Source organism: Schistocerca cancellata, chromosome 4 (genome assembly GCF_023864275.1).
Source record: "Schistocerca cancellata isolate TAMUIC-IGC-003103 chromosome 4, iqSchCanc2.1, whole genome shotgun sequence".
NCBI lineage: Eukaryota > Metazoa > Arthropoda > Insecta > Orthoptera > Acrididae > Schistocerca > Schistocerca cancellata.
Window position 1 is genome coordinate 658,334,099 of NC_064629.1, and position 19,218 is coordinate 658,353,316.

A 19,218-nucleotide genomic window follows, 5' to 3' on the forward strand; every position below is an offset into this window, starting at 1 on the left:
GACCAAAATACCTCCATGTTTCGTGTTTGAATCTTTTTATGTACTTTTCACAAGGAATGAATATAATTACCTGCATGTTGATACACATTCCAATAAGAGTAAGCTTTAACCCATGTGCTGTTGTTTTTGTATTCTTTGGAAAGTTACTCCTCTGTTAGCAATAAAAAGAAGTGTTTTGTGATTTAAAATCAGTGATGCAAATGATTAAATGTGTCGTGTAGCTTTTGAACAAGGATTAGTCTATAAGAAAAAATTGTGATCTACTCCTTTAGTAGGATATTCAAACATTTGCAAAGATAAAGGTTATTTTGATACTTCTGTTGCAGAATTTTTGCAAAACCTTTATGGTGTGATTCTTGAAGTTTTCTCAGCATACTGAATATTCTATGAGGTTTTAGGATTGCAGCCAGATCATGTTGACTTCTTGCCACAATATTTTGGCTGGCAACTGTTTCAGCCAGCTTCAGGTGAGTGTCCATCACTGGAGACTGTGCTAGTTCACAGTGTTGGCTTTATAGCAAAAATTGTCATGGAATCTCACACACATTGGTGACCCTAACAGGAGTGTGCTTTAATGGCAAAACTTACATAGGTCAGACGATATGCACAGTCCATGAAAGGTGAAAGGTGCATTGAACATCAGTACCACACTTGCCTTTCGCAGCAGAGCGTTGACCGTAGCTGAGCACTGTATTACAAAAGGACACACTATTGATTATTCTACCACAAAAATCTTGGCACTGGTGAGATCCTTTTAGGATTCTGTAATTAAAGAATCTGTGGAAATACGTCTAGCACAAAATCTTATGAATTGTGTTGGTGGCTTCCAGCTGAACAAGGCATGGGACCCAGTTCTCGCTTTAACTTCTTCTGAGAGAAAAACATTTTATTCATAATGACACGCCTGACGACATCTGACATTTGTTCTTAGTGATGCGAGCACGCATTCCGACAGAGGGCAGACATGTAGTTTGATCTTTACACATGCGCCTGCTCACCACAGGTGGAACAGTATTTGCAGAGAGCATGGATTTCAGTAGAGGACACTCCTGTATGGCCGCCAATGCGCCTGCATTTTTGCGCCAATTTTTGCTATAAAGCCAACGCCGTGAACTAGCAGTCTCCAGTGACAGACACTCACCTGAAGATGGCTGGACAGGTACCAGCTGAGGTATTGTGGCAAGAAGTCAGCATGATCCAGCTGAAATCCCAAAACTAATATAATAATATTTAAGGTCATAGTACATACTAAATTAAATAAAAATGTAATCCAAACATGTTATTTGTTCTGACTTGTTAATTCAAGGTTATTTGAAGCTCCACACATACATTGTATTTCAGTTTTTAAAGTAGCATGGTCACTGTTTGTTTGAAAGGGATGTCACTATGTGTGAGTCTTGACACACACACACACACACACACACACACACACACACACACACACACACACAAGACCCTACAATTCAATTCTGCATTACATGCCAAGCCCATATATCTGCAACTCCTCCCTCCCGCTTTCCTAGCCAGCAAACCAGCTGCCTCCCTGTGTGCTGCTAGCCACTCACCTCCAGTCCATCTCCCTACCTCCCACCTCCTCACCCTCAACCCACACCACCTGATACTACTACACCACAACCAATACACCTGCTAAAATACACCGTTAGTCCAGCTGATACCATGTAAGGGCATAGGCATGTATGTGTGTGTGTATTTTACTCCAGGTTGTTAGAGGATAACTCTGAAAACTAGCAAGTTTTCCTTTTTTTGTTTGGGCCTGTCGACAACTCAGTGCTTCTGCTTTTTGGTAAGTGTTCTCCTTTAACCCAAAATATTTACATTCTACGAGATCATTCCTACAACAAAAAGTAAAATCTTCATTATTCATAACATAAACCATTTTTAATGACTCTTGTAAAAAATATTGCACCTGAATTAATACAGTTAGTGTTTGTAAGAGCCCCTCGCCCCCTCTCTCATTCCTTCCAATAGTACAATTTTCTCTATTTGTATTTGTCCAGTGAGTTCACTTCTACTTCTCCCTGTTTGAATATTTAATGTAAAATTTAAGTCTACAATTCTGCATGCCAGTGCTTACCTAAGTGAAATTTTGGCACCTAGGAGTTAGTTGCGTATTACATTCTGACTTACTAAAAAACTGTCATTTTATGTACCACCTGAAGCCTATATATCAGCAATACAACCTCTGTTCTCCATGGCCTAAATTATCCCACACACTATTTGAGTTAACCTGGCACAATAAAAGAAAAGTTTTATGATGTGAATTTGATAGCAAGTGTAATAATTCAGAATGTGTTCATTTATTTCACTGGAAACAAAGTTCACTGAATTTTTGACATTTTCTTATTACAGAATCTGCAAGATGAAGCAGTAGTGCAGTTAGCAGAAAACTGTCCCAAACTGCACTATGTGTGTTTGTCAGGATGTTCTCATTTAACAGATGCATCTCTTGTTGTCTTGGCAACACAGTGCCCTCAACTCAGTACACTTGAAGTATCCAGCTGTTCACAGTTCACTGATGCTGGATTTCAAGCCTTGGCAAGGGTAAGTTACAGCTTGATAAAGCTTATTTTTAATTTTGGAAAAAAGAAATAAAAAAATAATAAAATGCAGAGAAGAGAGACAGGGTTTCAGAAAAAAACAGTGAGTGATTGATGTTAAATTTTGTAGTGAGTAATCCACAGAACAAAAACTCAACTAGATAAGACAAACAGTCACTATGCCGAGAGAGATTTTGTAACAGTATAGGAACATATATTGTGATGAAACACTCACATATGCAGAGAAATGATCTTATCAGAGCACAAAAAAGGCAAATACACTCCTTTTAAAAAGACTCTGACTGGAAAGTGTGGTACCAGCTGCCCCGTTCTACCTTCATTAGCGCTTTTAAAAATTTTGGCTTGTGTACGTAATGCACATTTTCACAGTCTTTTTTTAATATGCAATTCACCTAACTATAACTTGCTCACACCCACTACTCCATTGCTGTAAGTCACTCTTACCCCTGTACTCCGATTTTCCCATTCTCACTCATTCAGCCCAACTCACAGTCATTATCTCTTTATGTCTCTCTAACTGTCCCTGTCCCCTGTCTCACAGCCACAGTTTCTTCATTCTATCCTACTATTACTGTCTGCTCTCACTGTGACTGTCTCCCTCTTGCTCTGTCCTCCTGCTACTATCTCATTCAGTCCTTCCCACTGCTGTTCTCTCTCCTCTGTCTCTCATTATCACTGGCTCTCTCCCACTTCCACTTTCCTCTTCTCTTTATCCATATTCCACTGGTACTGTCTCCTTCGCTCTCTTCCTAGCACTGTCCTCTCCCTGTCAACTATGTTCCACTGCTACTGTCCCCCCCCCCCCCCCCTTTTTCTCTCACACTTCCATCGTCTCTTTTGCACTTCCTATACGACAACCGCTGTCTACTATCTTCCAGTATTTATTAATTTTCTGTCTCTTTCCCACTGCCATTGTCTCCTCCACTCTTAGCATAGAAAAGATCGAGTATGTTCCCAAGCCAAAATCTTTAAAGGTGCTGAGGAAGGTAGAATGAGGCAGCTGGTGTCTTTTAAAAAGGAGCATATTTGCCTTTTTTGCGCACTGATAGGAGCATGTGTTTTCTTGTTCCCATCTTTTCTCTGCTACAACAGGACGTGTCATTCATATGAAAAGAACTTCATGGGCCAGTAAAATTTTACCTGAAATTGAAATAATGTAAAACTAATTTTATACCTCAGACCAGATTTTAGGTGCATGTGCTTCAGTACCACAACGTGGGGTCACCAGAACCCTTCTGAAAATAATGGAGACACTGTACAGCATATTTCTCCAGGCTGTGTCAGTTTATAAATTACTTTTCTGCTCACACAAGATTTTAGATACCTATTTTATATCTGCAAGTAGGGTATTTTTGAGTTAGTTACACTGATTTGGGGGGGGGGGGGGGGGAGAGAGAGAGAGAGAGAGAGAGAGAGAGAGAGAGAGAGAGAGAGCGAGAGAGAGAAAGAGGGGGGGGGGGAGAGAGAGAGAGAGAGAGAGAGAGAGATCACAACATCGAGAAGGAGTTGTGCAACAAACGAAAGTTGGTAGACATGTTCCTACATTTGAAAGATGATGTATATTCAGATTTTGTGGCAGTTGTACAAGAGTGGTTCTAAAAAGGGCTACTGTGAAGATGCAAATCAGGTTGGCTTTAAGTACACACTGTAATGATCATGAGTTTTAGTTACCTTTTAGATTGGATATGTTGAATTGATGATAGTCAAGAATACCTTTAAGGTGACAAAGATGCTCACTGTGTTTGATCGAGATTGTGTAATAGGGCTACAAGAAGCTGGATGTTCTTTCTGTAATACTGCAGAAAGGCTTGGCAGGAATGTAACCACTGTACAAGATTGCTGGCAGCAATGGTCATAAGAATGTGCGGTCACTAGTGGACAGGGCAATGGATGGCCACGTGGCACTACCAAGATGGAATACCATCATGTTTGGCATATGGATCTGGTACATCATACTGGATCTGCAACAGCAATCTGAGCAGTAGTTGGTAGCACAGTGGCACAACAAATTGTTTACAAATCAGTTAGTTCAAGGAGAGCTTTGAGCCAGACGCCCTGTAGTGTACATTCCACTGACCCCAAACCAACGCCATTTGCGATTTCAGTGGTGTCAAGTGACAGCTCACTGGAGGGTAGTCTGGAGTTCCGTTGTGTTTTCTGATGAAAACTGTTTCTGCCTCCCTGATGGCTGTGTGTTGGTTTGCTGGAGGGCAGTTGAGGGTCTGCGACCAACCTGTCTGTGTGCTAGACACACTGGACCTACATTTGGAGCTGTGGACTGTGTTGCAATTTCATATGACAACAGGAGCACTCTTGTTTATCCCACACACCCAGACTGTAAATTTGTACATTGATCTGGTGATTAGACCTGTTGAGCTGCTATTCATGAACAGCATTCCAGGGAGTGTTTTCCAACAGGATAAGTCTCACCCACATGTAATTCAACATGCTCCACAAAGAGTTGAAATGTTTTGCCTTGGGCCACTCAATCACCAGATCTGTCTCCAATGGAGCACACATGGGACATCATCGGAAAAAAAACCTCTGGCATTATACACAAACAGCACTAACTGTCCCTGTATTGACTGACCAAGTGAAACAGGCATGGAACTCCATCCCACAAACTGACATCTGGCTCCTGTACAACCCAGTACATGCACGTTTGCATGCTAGCATTCAACATTAAAGTTACCAATTTCTTGTAACTAGCAAGATTTCAAACAAAACTAAATTTGCCACTAGTGTCAGCATACTGGAAACTATACCATGAATAATAAGTTTTGGTAAAACACTATATAAATGGAATTTTGGCTGTTTTGGGTATATGGAACATTTCAGAGGAGTAGAAAAATAGTATGTGTAACTTCACTTTGCAATGTTACAGTTTCTGTTAACCATCTAAATAATTTCTTTTATCTCAGCATATATTCTTTCAATCTCTTCATCCTTGTCAGACTTAGTAGGTTTGTGAACTTGTACTACTGTGCTGGGTGTTGGCTTTGTCATTGCTGTGATATTGCCTTCAGTATGCTGTTCATAGCATCTTATCTGCATTCCTGTTCATCCTTCTGACACACTTAATTCTCATTACATCTCACATTAATCTATCAGTTTTCTTATGGGATTTAACATGCTCCAACCCACAGAATGACAGATTTATTTTTATTCTGAGCTGTCCTTGCACAGATACCCAAATAGGGGACTATTTTACCTTTGGAATGTTTTTACTAGAGATAATTTTAAGATGAATTTAAGAAATAGCAGCTTTAACATAGATTTTTTTAAATGTCAGATAGTGACTACCCCAGTCATTATTGGCACAATAGTTAAAGAATTTCTGCAAAATTATAAAATTTGCAATGATGGAATGGGCTAGATCTCATTTATTCTTTAAATGTATTTTTCTTATCAAAAGTTGACAGTGAATATGATACAGGATATTTTATGATAATTATATTTTATTTTCATACACTATTTCAGTATGTTTTAATACTCCTCCATACAGAATATAAAAATACAATGAAGTAAAAAATTACCAATAAGAGAAATATTAAAGTAGTGAAGAGACAGATGGGTTGAGCAGTACCTACTTTCAGGAGATGCAGCTCTTAGCACAGCCAATAGAAACAAACATGAGAAAATATTTAAAACAGCTGTACTTCCTAATTGTGGAACTACAAAACCTCTGTCATTTTTAAAGGTATGGGCACTGTATTAATTTATGATTACTTAGAGGAAACTGAAAGATCTCAAATTTTAGAGTAAAATAATTTAACATATATTAATGTTCATAGTTAGACATTTTCCAAAAATAACCATTAATCAAAGGAAATGTGAGCTGCCTGCAATTCATCCTGTATATCTATGTAAAGACTGTGTTATGGGTCTGTGAGTAAAGCAGAAAGCAATGGAAATAAATTAGTTGTGCATTGATAATTTCCTAAAGGTCAGATTTATCACAGATGTCATCCTTGTTGATCAAAAGGTTAATTACAAACATTAGTGTTATATTATTGTGGTAATATTTTCTATAGCCTTAGACATCTATTAAAATTAGGTCAACACTCCTTTCAAATGATTCTGGTACCTGTAGCGTCTCTTCACCCAGAAACTGTGATTAATATGCACACAAGAAATCACTGAGCACTTTTGAGGCTAGCATTAATTGAAAAACCTTATTTCAATGTCCAGAACAATCAATCAAGTACTCAAGATGTCCACATTAGGTACAGCATTGTACAATTGTATTCATAACACCTCAGCAATAGGTCATTAATAATTATCTTTTTTTTCCCTCTAGAGCTGCCGTATGTTGGAGAAGATGGATTTAGAAGAATGTGTTCTTATTACTGATGCTACGCTTATACATCTAGCGATGGGCTGTCCCCGTTTGGAGAAACTTGTAAGAAAGATCTACATATTCAAAAATATTATGCAAACATCCACTAGCAATTTTCAGAACAATTGAAATGATTTACTAAAAGATGCCTGCACTCTACACAAGATTGTGTGTTGTTTTGAAACTTCCTGGAATGTTAAAGCGGTGTGCCAGACAATTATTCAACCCTGAAATCATGCCTTTCACAGGCAGTGCCGATACCCACTGAGCCAGTCAGCTGTCTCACAACCTGCCTTCACAGCTTAACTTCCACCCGTATCTCTCTCTTCTCCTGCTTACATTGTGGGATCAGCACTCCTGGAAGAAATGATACTGTGGAGAAATGGCTTAGTCACAGCCTAGGAGATTGTTTCCAGAATGGATCTTTCACTCTGAACACAGCATGCATTCCACTTCAGAGTGAATGATTTATTCTGAAAACAATTCCCTTGGCTGTGGTTAAGCCATTGCTCTGCAGTATCATTTCTTCCAGGAGCGTTAGTCCTGAATTGTACAAAGGAGAACTTCCGTAAAGCTTAGAAAGTAAGAGAGAGATACTGCCAGAAGTAAAGCTGCAAAGGCAGATTGTGTGTCACACATGAATGTCTCTGCTGGCAAGAGCATTGCTCATGAAAGGCTTGATGCTGAATTTGTGTCTTTGTCCAGGAAATAGCTTTAAACTGCTAGTAAAATTATTTGTTACAAGCTATTCATATGGAATTTAGTGATGTTTGATAGCTTTTTTTACTTAGATACTTTTTAATATACAATAGTTTATTTTAACTGAATTAATTGATGTATACAGTTTGTACTCTTGTACTTCTTGATGTGTAGTTAACAACTAAAAATGTGTAGAGGTTTTACTTATTGTAACTAAACCAAACTGCTTAAAGGGAGGGTGGTAGTGTATGTGGAATCCCATTTTATGCTTTTGTTCCTATGTATATGACTGTCTGCATCTACATTCATACTCTGCAAACCACTGTGATATGGATGTCCGATGGTACATCCAACTTTACTGTGCCTCACTGTTCTTCATGTTCCATTCACTTATGTAGTACATGAAGAATGAGTGCTTAAATTCCCTGTGTACACTGTCGGTAGTGAAATCTCATTTTAGAGGTCCCTTCAAGAGGGATATGCAGGGAGCTGTAATATATACCTATAAGGGACAGTCAAATGAAAATGAGACAGGTGAGAAAAAAGTAAGTAAACTGTTTATTATTTCAAAAGTAATCACAGCTGTTAATACATGTATCCCACTGTGGGCAAGATGGTCAGTGCCTTCCTGGAGAAATGTTTGTGGTTCCCGATGGAACAATGATTGTACCCAGTCACGCACCTCTTTGTCAAAAGCAAATCAGTGACCACAAATGTTTTTCTTCAGGGCTCCAAAAATATCAAAATCACATAGGGATGTTGTGTGGAAGAATAGTTGTGTGGAGAATGTATAAGGGCTTCCCAGCAAAACTTTTGCAGCATAGTCGAAACAGCTTTGGTTTGTTGCTCATTCATTGCCAATGTGATCATTTGCAAATGTACACATAATGCCAGTCAGTTTTTGTTGCTGACTGCAAATTCCACTATGAGGCAGATCTTCAATGTCTTGTGTCTTACAAAACTAGTTGATGGTTTGAATGATGTTGCTTAGGTATATGTCAAATAGGTGTGCAACGCCCTCTGCTGACAGCCCTTCTTGCCATGAACTGATGATACACAAATTGTCTAAGTTTGAAGTGATCCTTCAAGGCATGTTGACACACTGGACAGTATATGCAAGCAGCATTGTCTTGTTCGTGATTTGAGACATAGTGCACTAAGATTGTTTACTTTTAGCTCCATTATATAGCTGGCTGTTTGTAGCAATTTCATGAGGTCAAATTTTGAAAAAGCAGGTCCTCATTTAAAAGTGGGAAAAAACTTTATCAATTATGCACATTGTGAGGATGGCACAAAACATTTTTGTGCAGTTTATAAGCTGAGGATGCACCTGACAGTGGATGTCATGTGAACTTGACAATCAAACTTACCAAAAGTTGATGGAATTTAAAGTCTACCTTCTGGCTGGAAACCCAAGAGCTTTTTATCAGTAGAATAGCATGGCGAATCTACTTTCACACTAATTGCTTTTGCTGTGTTCTACAACTTCAGATCCACGGGAAAATACTTCATTTTTTGAACTCATTCATGACTTGAGCTTAGATGGAATTAGCTTTTTTAAAAAAAAGCATTTATGAATTTTGTGAGCAAGCATATCTTGTGAAACTTATCTACATATACACGACTATCAAACTTCTGTGACATGTGCTTGAATGTTCCTTCAGCAGTGAGTTTTGGAGTCCTCTTGATTAAAATACACCATACACTAAGGTAACATTCCAGCAAATTTAGCTTACAGTTAAATGATCATGTTGTGGGTTAGATGAGTTTAACTGTAAGGCTGTTCATTACCAGACTTTATGGCGGATCCCATTTTTGTGGACTGAGAAGTTGTGACAGAGATATCGTACATTCTCATATTCACGATATGCATCAAAGGGTATCTCCAGTACCAGTATAACTTCTCCCCTTTCCTGTTCCATTCCCTAATGGTGTGTGGGAGGAATGATTATCTTTAAGTCTCTGTACGAGAAGTAATTTGATTTTCCCATCATGGTCTGCTCTTGGAATGTTAACATCTCTGTGTTGCACATTGCTTGTCTTAGCTTTGGGATCTGTAGTTTGGTGAGCACTTCCATAATGCTTTCATGCTTATTAAACTGAGTCCATGATTATGAGCTTGAAGAATGTCGTTCTTCTTTTTTATTTTCTCTGTTATTTGCATGAATACTTTGTGGTAATGATCCCAAAATGATGATGGGTGCTCAAGAATGGGTCAGATGGTTGTTTTGTAAAACTTTTTTTTTTTTTGTGGATGAATTAAATTACCTTTGCATTCTCAAATGAATCTGTCTGAAATCTACTTTTCTTAAAATTATTCCTCTGTGGTTGTTCCACTTTTGGTGACTCTATATGGAGCACTACTAGATACTTCATGGTTGTGATTTACCACCAACAGTTCAAGCAAATAGCAAGTGTTTCTGCCATTTCATATGAAGTACATTACATTACTTTGTGTATAATCACAGCAGTGTTACTGAGTTTAAATTGGCAGACATATTGTACTTACAAATTTCCTGTGATAGAAACAATGAATTGCCTTAATTGGATAGTGTAGTAATAATGAAATGATGTCAGTGAGCAGGTCTTCACTCTAGAGATCACTCGTTTATAACTGATAAGAACAGAACCTATACCGTTCAGGGTATGGTTACATTATTTACTGTAATTTCTTGTATGCAATAGTTACATCACAGCTACAATTCTTTGTAGGTAGGTTTTTATATCAAAACGGCGTGATTACCAAACAGTGGATGGCGTATCACAGTACTCAAGGATTGCAAATGGCAGTTCTTACAATAATTGCCCCATGGGAGATAAAAAGTTCAATGCATGCAAGCAGTGCAAAAAAAAAAAAAAAAAAAAAAAAAAAAAAAATGCAAGTGATTTTGATTAAGGTGTCTTTCAAGAACATTCGCCAACCCTCAGTCATGTGTAGTTTAGAAAGCTGCTATGAAAGCAAAGAGTGTGTCATCATTCATTCATTTAATTGATGTCAAAGCCTTGTTGATCAACAAAATCTGAAAAGCACGAAAATGAGTGTAAGGAAAGGAATGCAAGAAGTGTTCCATGAATTCATAAGAGAAATTTTGCAAACCACCAAGATGAAAAATACCAAGAAGCTTTAATTTTATGTGAAGTCAGTAAATAGGTCAAAATGACCTATTCTGTCACTACGTGATGATACTAACATCAAAACAGAAGGTAACAAACAGGATGCCAACATACTGATTTTGGTCTTCTGAAACTGTTTCACTGCAGAAGATGATAATAGTATTTCTCCTTTAAATACCACAGAAATGCTGACAGAGGTATAGATAATTACTGTTCTCAGGATGGATTGCCAGACAGGTGCATACAATTGTAGGTCTATATTGCTGAAATTTATGGAAGTGAAATTTGGACAATAAACAGTACAGACAGGAGGAGAATAGAAACTTTTGAAGTGTAGTTTTGCAGGAGAATGCTGATAATGAGTTGGATGTATTGAATAGCTAATGAAGGTACACGGTAAAAGAAGGGATGCCTTGATATGGCACATCCTGGGGCATCAAGGAGTAGTTAATTTGCAGTGAGAGAGAGAGATTTTGCAACAAGGAGGGGGGGGGGGGGGAGGATTGTAGAGGGACAGTAAGATTTCATTGCACTAAGAAGGTTCAAATGGATGTAGGTTGCAATAGTTATGCAGAGATGAAGGGGTTAATGCAGGACTGACCAGTGGGGAACTGCATCAAACAAGTCTTTGGACTGAAGATCACAATAGCAGCATTGCTGATATCAATATGTAGTTGAATTATTGAACATATTTTTTGCTTGAGTGTCATGTCCATTTTGAAGACTGAAACTTCCCTATATAGTAATTTGTGAAACTCTTATGTGCTCTGTTCATCCATGATAGTGTGGGCTGTAGATAACAACATTACCCAGGTGGATCTCATGTTTCTTGACTTACTTAAGACATTCAATACAGTTGTACACTGTCAGTTAGTGAACAGAATATCAGCTTTTTGACTGGATTCAGAACTTTTTAGCAGATATATTTCAACATGTTGGTTTTAGAGGGCCAAAATTCTCATGTGCAGTGATAACTTTCAAAGTACCTCAGGCTAGTTTTATTATAGGGCCATTGTTCACTATGGAAACACCTGAAAAATGAATGCAGATGCTAGCAGAGCCTGCAGGTTGTGCTGTTGTATTTGATCATGAACAGCATCTGTGAAATGTCCTCAATAGTTGCAAGTGTCAGCCATTGTCAGAACAGTATTCTGTGTAGTTGTGAGTACATTATTTTGGAGCTAAGTGAATTCAAACATGGGCACATTATTGGTGTTTGTGAGGTGGGTGCTTCTGTAACCGAGGGAGTTGAAATGTTTCATGTTTATGTAGGTGCCAGCTTTAAGACTTATACTGCATACAGAGTAAGCAGAAAAGCATCATTCACTGAGTCACAACATGAGGGAGAGAGTATGTTGAGTGATGGTGATGAATGACCGTTGAAGATTCTTATAAAAAAAATAAGGGAATAACAGCTGCAAAAGTCACTGCAGAATGTAATTTCACACTGAAACAAGCTCCATAAGCAGAATTGCAGGGTGAGCTGGCATTCCAAAACCACTCATCAGTGATGTAAATGCCCATAACAGGAAAACTGGTGCCAGAGGCATAAAACCTGGACAGTAGAGCTATGGAGCTGAGATGAGACTTATTTAACACTGTTACCAACTTCTGGCTGAGTTTATGTCCCAAGAGATGGTGGGCGTTCATTGTTAATTTGGTCAGCACTATCTTGATATTCCACGGGCCCTAAGGTTACTTCAGAAGGTTGCATTACTGCTGAGGACTGTGTGACCATTTTAGCTGATTAGGTCCACCCCATGGTACAATGTTTGTTCCCCAGTGGTGGTTCTGTGTTCCAAGATGACAGGGTCCCTGTTCACACAGCTTGCATTGCCCAGGACTGTTTTTTTAGCACAAGGATGAATTTTCACATCTCCCCTGGCCACCACAATCACCAGATCTCAATATTATTGAGCCTTTGTGGTCTACTTTGGAGTGAAGGATGCATGATTACTGTCCACCTTCATCATAATTACCTGAACTTGCCGCTATTTTGCAGGAAGAATGGTATAAGATTCTCTTGAAAATTATATGGGACATGTATTTATCCATTCTGAGATGAGATGACTGGAAGCTGGTATGTTGAGTTTCATAGGAAAAATTGTAAGGAAATGTAATTTATCAGTGAAAGAAATGGCTTACAAATTCTGATTTGGTTAATTCTAGAGTAGTGCTTATTGGCATGGGACTCTTACCAGGCAGGGTTAATAGAAGAAATAGAGAAGATGCAGTTAAAAGTGGTGTATTTCATTACGGGGTCAGTCATTAAGCGCAAGAGCATTGCCGAGATGTTCACTATACTTCACTAACAAATGTTGCAAGGGAGTACCATCTTACACACATCATAATATGACTTGCAGTGTGTGGATGTAGCTGCTCATGATTAATGAGTAATGGGTGTAAACTGTATTCTGTTACTCAAGCTATAACTTCATATGGGTGAATCATTCACAATTGGACAATAATGATAGGATATGGAATATTGACTGGAGCGGCCATCGTGACCATTATGTTGTTATATATGATTCTGAAGAACTTAACCAGTTTGAATTCTGTAGTAGGTTAGAGGGTATTTTAGTGTGTCTCTTTTAAGGTAACATAATACATACTTGTGAATGCCACCATAATCCGAATATTGTGTTAGAGAACTCTTCTTTGGAACATAAATCTGTCTTCTCTTCTGCTTTCAGAGTTTGTCTCATTGTGAACTGATAACAGATGAAGGTATTCGTCACTTGGGGACATCTCCATGTGCAGCAGAAAACCTCACAGTGCTGGAGCTAGACAATTGTCCTCTAATTACCGATGCATCACTGGAGCACCTAATTTCTTGTCATAATCTTCAACGAATTGAACTTTATGATTGCCAATTAATAACACGTGCTGGTATCCGCAGGCTTCGGGTTTGTACAACATTTTTAATTTGAATATTGTGTTTCATAGCATCGGAAGAAAAGGTTCTTAATACTGTCAAAGGTGACAATATAATATCATTTTTTTGAGATCAATATGACTCTATACCCAGTTAAATAGGAAGCAGGACATTGCAACATTCACTTCCCTTAGCATATAAAGTCACGTTAAATTTTTCTTACTACATGTGTACAAAGTCATGTCACTTGCAGTAAAAATTAGTCATAATATAAGAATAAGACCAAATTACATTTGGATGGGTATAGTGAGTGCACTCGGAGGGTTTTTAGGGTTACACAAGTTCATAGGCTTGATCATTATACATTCAACACAATAATCTGAATGCTGGAAGAAAAGTAGAAATACAAGAACTCATTGATTGCTGCTTTTGTATTTTAACTAGTGTGGAAGGTAAGAAGCACTCATGACATAACAAATGCCTTCCCAGAACATAGCATTTGTGGTAAGTGTGGGACGTTGTTCAGACTTTAATGCCAGACACTGATGTGACTGTTATCTGTTCCATGATCAAGATGAGTTTAGGGAACTTAACATTACTGACTTTAGGAAAAAAGTGCCACCATTCCTGAGATCTCAAGTGATATTGTGGTATCTCTGAGGATATCTTTCTTAGAATGCTACGGGGTGTTCAAAAAGTCTCTCTGCAGTGCCGTATGATTGTTAGCCACATGTGCCATATGATTGAATTGTTTGCCTGCCTGGGTTACTTCCCTTCAAGTGGACTCTCCCAACATTCCACTGTTTCATTTATCTCAGCCAGCGGTGGTAGTATTGTTGGTGTGTGTTGTTATGTGTTGATGTGAACGTTTAAGTTTAGTTCCTTTATTCGTTTGTTTCATTTTTGTCACTGTTAAAATGCTAAACATTGAAGAACGTGTGTTTTTAGTTGAACAAGTGTTCAAAGCTGGCAGTAAATACACAGTTTCAGTTCGGCAAACATTTAATTCAGTTTTCCCGAAGACAACACTCCCACTTCGCAATACTGTGCGAGATTTGACTAACAAATTTTGAAGTATGGGTTTAGTGACAGATGCACCGAGAAGTGGTCGTCCTGGTGTTTTGTCTGAGGATAAACTACTTGATATTTCTGATAAAATGTCCATGAGTCCAAACAAGTCAGTAAGAAAAATCGATGTTAGTATTGGATCAGCCCACACAGCTGTAAGGAAAAAATTAGAACTTTTCCCATACAAAGTGACAGTCATGCAAGAAGGGACATACTGATCATGGCAAGATTATTGTCAATGGTTCAAAAATTTTGTTGAACAAAATGGAAGGGATAAAATGGTTCAAATGGCTCTGAGCACTATGGGACTTAACTTCTGAGGTCATCAGTCCCCTAGAATTTAGAACTACTTAAACCTAACTAACCTAAGGACATCACACACATCCATGCCCGAGGCAGGATTCGAACCTGCGACCATAGCTGTCGCGCAGTTCCAGACTGTAGCACCTAGAACTGCTCGGCCACCAATGGAAGGGATCTTATGAATGAAATGCTTTTCACTGATGAGGCATGGTTTCATTTATCCGGGTACATGAACTCGCAAAATGCTCGTATGTGGAGTACCACAAATCCACTGTGTATTCATGAGGAACCATTTCATTCTGTGAAAATAGGAGTTTGGATTGCAATTTCTAGACGTCAGACTGTGGTTCCCATATTTTTCAATGAAGCAATAAATGCACAACGATACCGCAGTGATATTCTGTACCCATTCATAGGAGAACTTGTGTTAAGTGAAATACTGAACGGTTATTTTCAACAAGATGGTGCAACCATGCATTCAGCTCGCATTTCGGTGTCACTACTTGCTGATGATGTTTTTGGTGATTGCATAATTTCACTGGGACTTTGGCCCCCACGATTGCCTGACCCAACACCACCTGACTTTTTCTTCTGGGCTACAGTGAAAGCAACTGTCTATAGAAACTGTCCAAAATCCATTGATGAATTGAAAACTGCAATATCCACTTTCACTGCTTCTATTACTGAATAAATGTTACAGCATAATTAGATAAATTGAATTGTGTATTCAACAACAGTGGGGACACTTTCAACATTTAATGTGAAAATTTGTAAGTAAAAATGAATATTCAAGAAATTTATAACTTGTATTTCACTGAGTTTCATTTCGGTATATTCACTGCGGCATACGGCACACATGGCTAACAATCGCATGACACTGCGGAGAGACTTTTTGAACACCCTGTATATATGGACTGTCAGTTTGTGCGAACACTGACAAACAACTATTTTGGAGGCCAGCAATCCTGAGAAACTTTGGAACTCTGTAGAGGTAAGTACCATACTAGGCTCTGTGAAGAATATGGTGTGATGCAAAGTGCTATACATTTTGAGTGTTGGACATAGGCCACATTTGAATTGTATAAAGTATTTTTTATTAGGTGGTTTGACATAGAGTTCTGTATTCTGGAAAAAAATATAATTCATCTGTCCTAGTAAAAACTTTGCAAAGCTCAGGTTAATTATATAGCCATGAAAAGACTTCATTTAACTGAGGTTTTAAAACTAATTTTTTACCTAAATAAAAGTCCGACTCATTCATATATAGCATCCAGGAGAGCATTTGTTCAAACTCCAACTAGCCCTTGAGATTTACATTTTCTCTCATTTCTGTTGCCATGTGTTGTCACACATTTAGAAGAAATGAATTCAACACCTCAGGTGCAACAACTCATTTCAGACAGAGTAACATGATGAGCACTGTCTAAAAATTTGAGTTTTCTGATTGAGATTTTGAGAGTCCAAAAGAGAACTCACCGAAGGTTTTTGTTTCAGTATTGTAAGTAATACAGTATGGTTTACAGTTATTGCAAAACTCTGGGAGAAGATGAAGTTAAATGTCTAAGGAAATATGACGTAACTCTTTATGACACACATTACTGGAATTTTTAGTTTTCATGGTATAGTAATAATAACTGTGTTTGTTTACTTGTTATCGTGGTTACTACAAATTAAGTGTACTATAAGACAGACAACCTGTTTTGGTTTTTATTTCCATTATTTTCCTTTTGAATGCTTCTATTTATCATAGTTTTTGCCTCTTATTTGTACCTTAATAACATTTTTATAAAATTTGTAATTGGTGTACTGGGTTACAGAACCACCTTCCAAACATCAAGGTTCATGCGTACTTTGCACCTGTGACACCACCACCATCAGCAGGTGGTTCTAGACAACGTTACTGTCGCTGTTGTGCCATCCTGTGAGGTTTTCTTGTCGCCATGCCTCACACTGCCTCGCCTTATCTCATCTCGCATCACTGAACTTACTGGCTCCATATGTCCTTGCATCTGTGGCCGCTTGCACGGGGAACAGTCTCCTCTGGCATATGTGCAGTTAGAATCATTTGAAGGACTGTAAGCCACTTGGATCATATAGAGGGATGAGAATGATTTTGTACAGTAGCACAAGGTTACACATTGTCTCAAGAAGTATGTGTTATAAGCAGATGACATTATTAAATATTTTTACACTGTAACCTGTAATGTTCCCAAAATTGTTGTGTATGTTGTTTTAAGTTGATAAATCTAAAGACTGATTAATGACATTGAATTAGTAGAACTGTTTTGCAGGACTTATCTGACATATGAAAGATGTTTATGATATTTCTGTGTTTTGTCAGCCATTGCTATCAGGTAGCTGCTATTATTTTCTGTGTGTAAAATACACATCTGCAAAGTTTTCTTAGGGGTGTCAGGAATATACCAGATAAAAGGGAACAAGCAGAATTTGTGAGCAGCATTAAAAATAAAACTTTAACTATAAGCTTGGGAGTTCAGTCACTGGTTAGCAGAAAGGTCAAGTTTTTGTAACAAAGTATTAAAAATAGTGATGGACTGCAGTTATGATGTACACCCGCTTTTTAGGAAATCCTTTGACAGTGTGTTTTTGAATAGAAGTTTTGGTTAAGTTTTGAGAGATAAATGAGGCTTTTATGTGAAATTTTTTAATGAAGAATGTAATAGCAGTTGTGTAGCCATAACACCTAGTATGTCTGCTGTCATAATGGCAAGCAAATTAACACTGAAAAATTACTGGGCATGGAGAACGAAAGTGATAATTTTAACTGATATTTTTATTACTACACTTCAGTCACATTGTAAACCACACATAGTATTCAACTGTGCATAATTTTAATACATTTAAATTTAAAATTCTGCATATGTAATTTAGTGTGGCAGTGTATTGCTAATAACATTGTGTAGCTGTTTTTGTGATCAAATTTGTATAGAGATTTTACTGTAGCCAATAGGGACATAATTCAATTTCAACTATAAGAACAGCAACTATATAAAATTACTATAATGTTAATTCGATTACATGTACTTTAGCAAGAATATCTGAAATTACACACTGTTTGGGAGAATAATTTGTAGTGTGAGGTATGTTTGGAACTCTGATTTAGGGGTATTGATACCTGTAGCACTATTAAATGTAGCTTTAAAATCAAAGGAAATTCAGATGTTCCATAATTCATATGTCAAAAAGAGCAACTACCAATATGGGAACAGATATAATTTCAGAATACAATGTTTAATCTGTTTTCTGCACTTAAATATGTCTTTCATTTTGTTTTAGTAAGTTGGATATATCACTGTGTTCAGATATGTACTGTTTCATTACAGAGGAGAAATAAAGGAAACAAACACAACGAGAAAAATAGTGAGAATACAGAAACTAATATTTTACATGCTGTATATAATTGTAATGCGTCTTTCAAAAGAATGACATTGAACTGTGAAGTTGTTAATAAGTAGACATTCTGCACTCTGTAATTTGATATATTGCATTTGGCATGTAGGGTTAACAATATATATATTTTTAGCAAATTGTATTTTCAGCTTAATTGTATCTTTAAAGTATTCAGAACCACCTACCTCCTATAGCATAAAATAAATTTTGAGGTATTTGTACCAAGTTCTGTAGCTGATGTAATTGATAATAAGCAGGAACTGACTGATCATTTATGGTGTATAAATAATAATTTCTGTGATAGACTTGTACTTAGACAACAGTTTATTTCAGAGTTGTAGATGCTGGCATCATCTCTTTCCTGCTAGGTGGGCAACAACAGTTATATTCATGTGAATGTTGTATTTCTGTGTGCTTGGAACATGTTATATACAGTAATGTTAACACAAAATTGCTGTTGACTAGTGAAAGCTATATACTCATTTAAACTTTAAAATTGCTATATACTACTTTGTTACCAATGTCACTGGTTTTATTTTGTGTTATTTGGTGTAGTAAAAGGAGGGTTGGTAATATATCAGAGTATTTGCTTCATTTTTTTCCTCATTATTATAATCTACATGGAGTGATATAACATTACCACAGTGCCACTGAATAATAACATGTGTTGGCATTCATGTTGTAGACCTTTGCTAATTGCAACCCCACCAAACAGATTTGAATTTATTTGCTAGTAAATGTATTGTGTATATATAACCAAAAATAATACTGACAGCCAGATATGCACAAGGAAAGGTATGTTGTGTATTCTCTTATTTTAATCATTTGAA

General features: G+C 37.5%; 1 protein-coding gene across 8 annotated transcripts in view; it reads left to right on the forward strand.

Annotated features, from left to right (window-relative positions):
- LOC126183383 (F-box/LRR-repeat protein 2) overlaps positions 1–18,963 on the forward strand; it is a 262,031-nt gene extending 243,068 nt beyond the window's left edge. For all 8 annotated transcript variants that reach the window (XM_049925315.1, XM_049925319.1, XM_049925316.1 and 5 more), the window contains 4 exons: positions 2,371–2,562; positions 6,880–6,981; positions 13,425–13,637; positions 16,795–18,963. In XM_049925315.1, coding sequence (XP_049781272.1) covers positions 2,371–2,562; positions 6,880–6,981; positions 13,425–13,637; positions 16,795–16,902 — 615 coding nt within the window. In that variant the 3' untranslated portion in view covers positions 16,903–18,963. The remainder of the gene's footprint in view (positions 1–2,370; positions 2,563–6,879; positions 6,982–13,424; positions 13,638–16,794) is intronic.
- Positions 18,964–19,218: the final 255 nt, after the last annotated feature.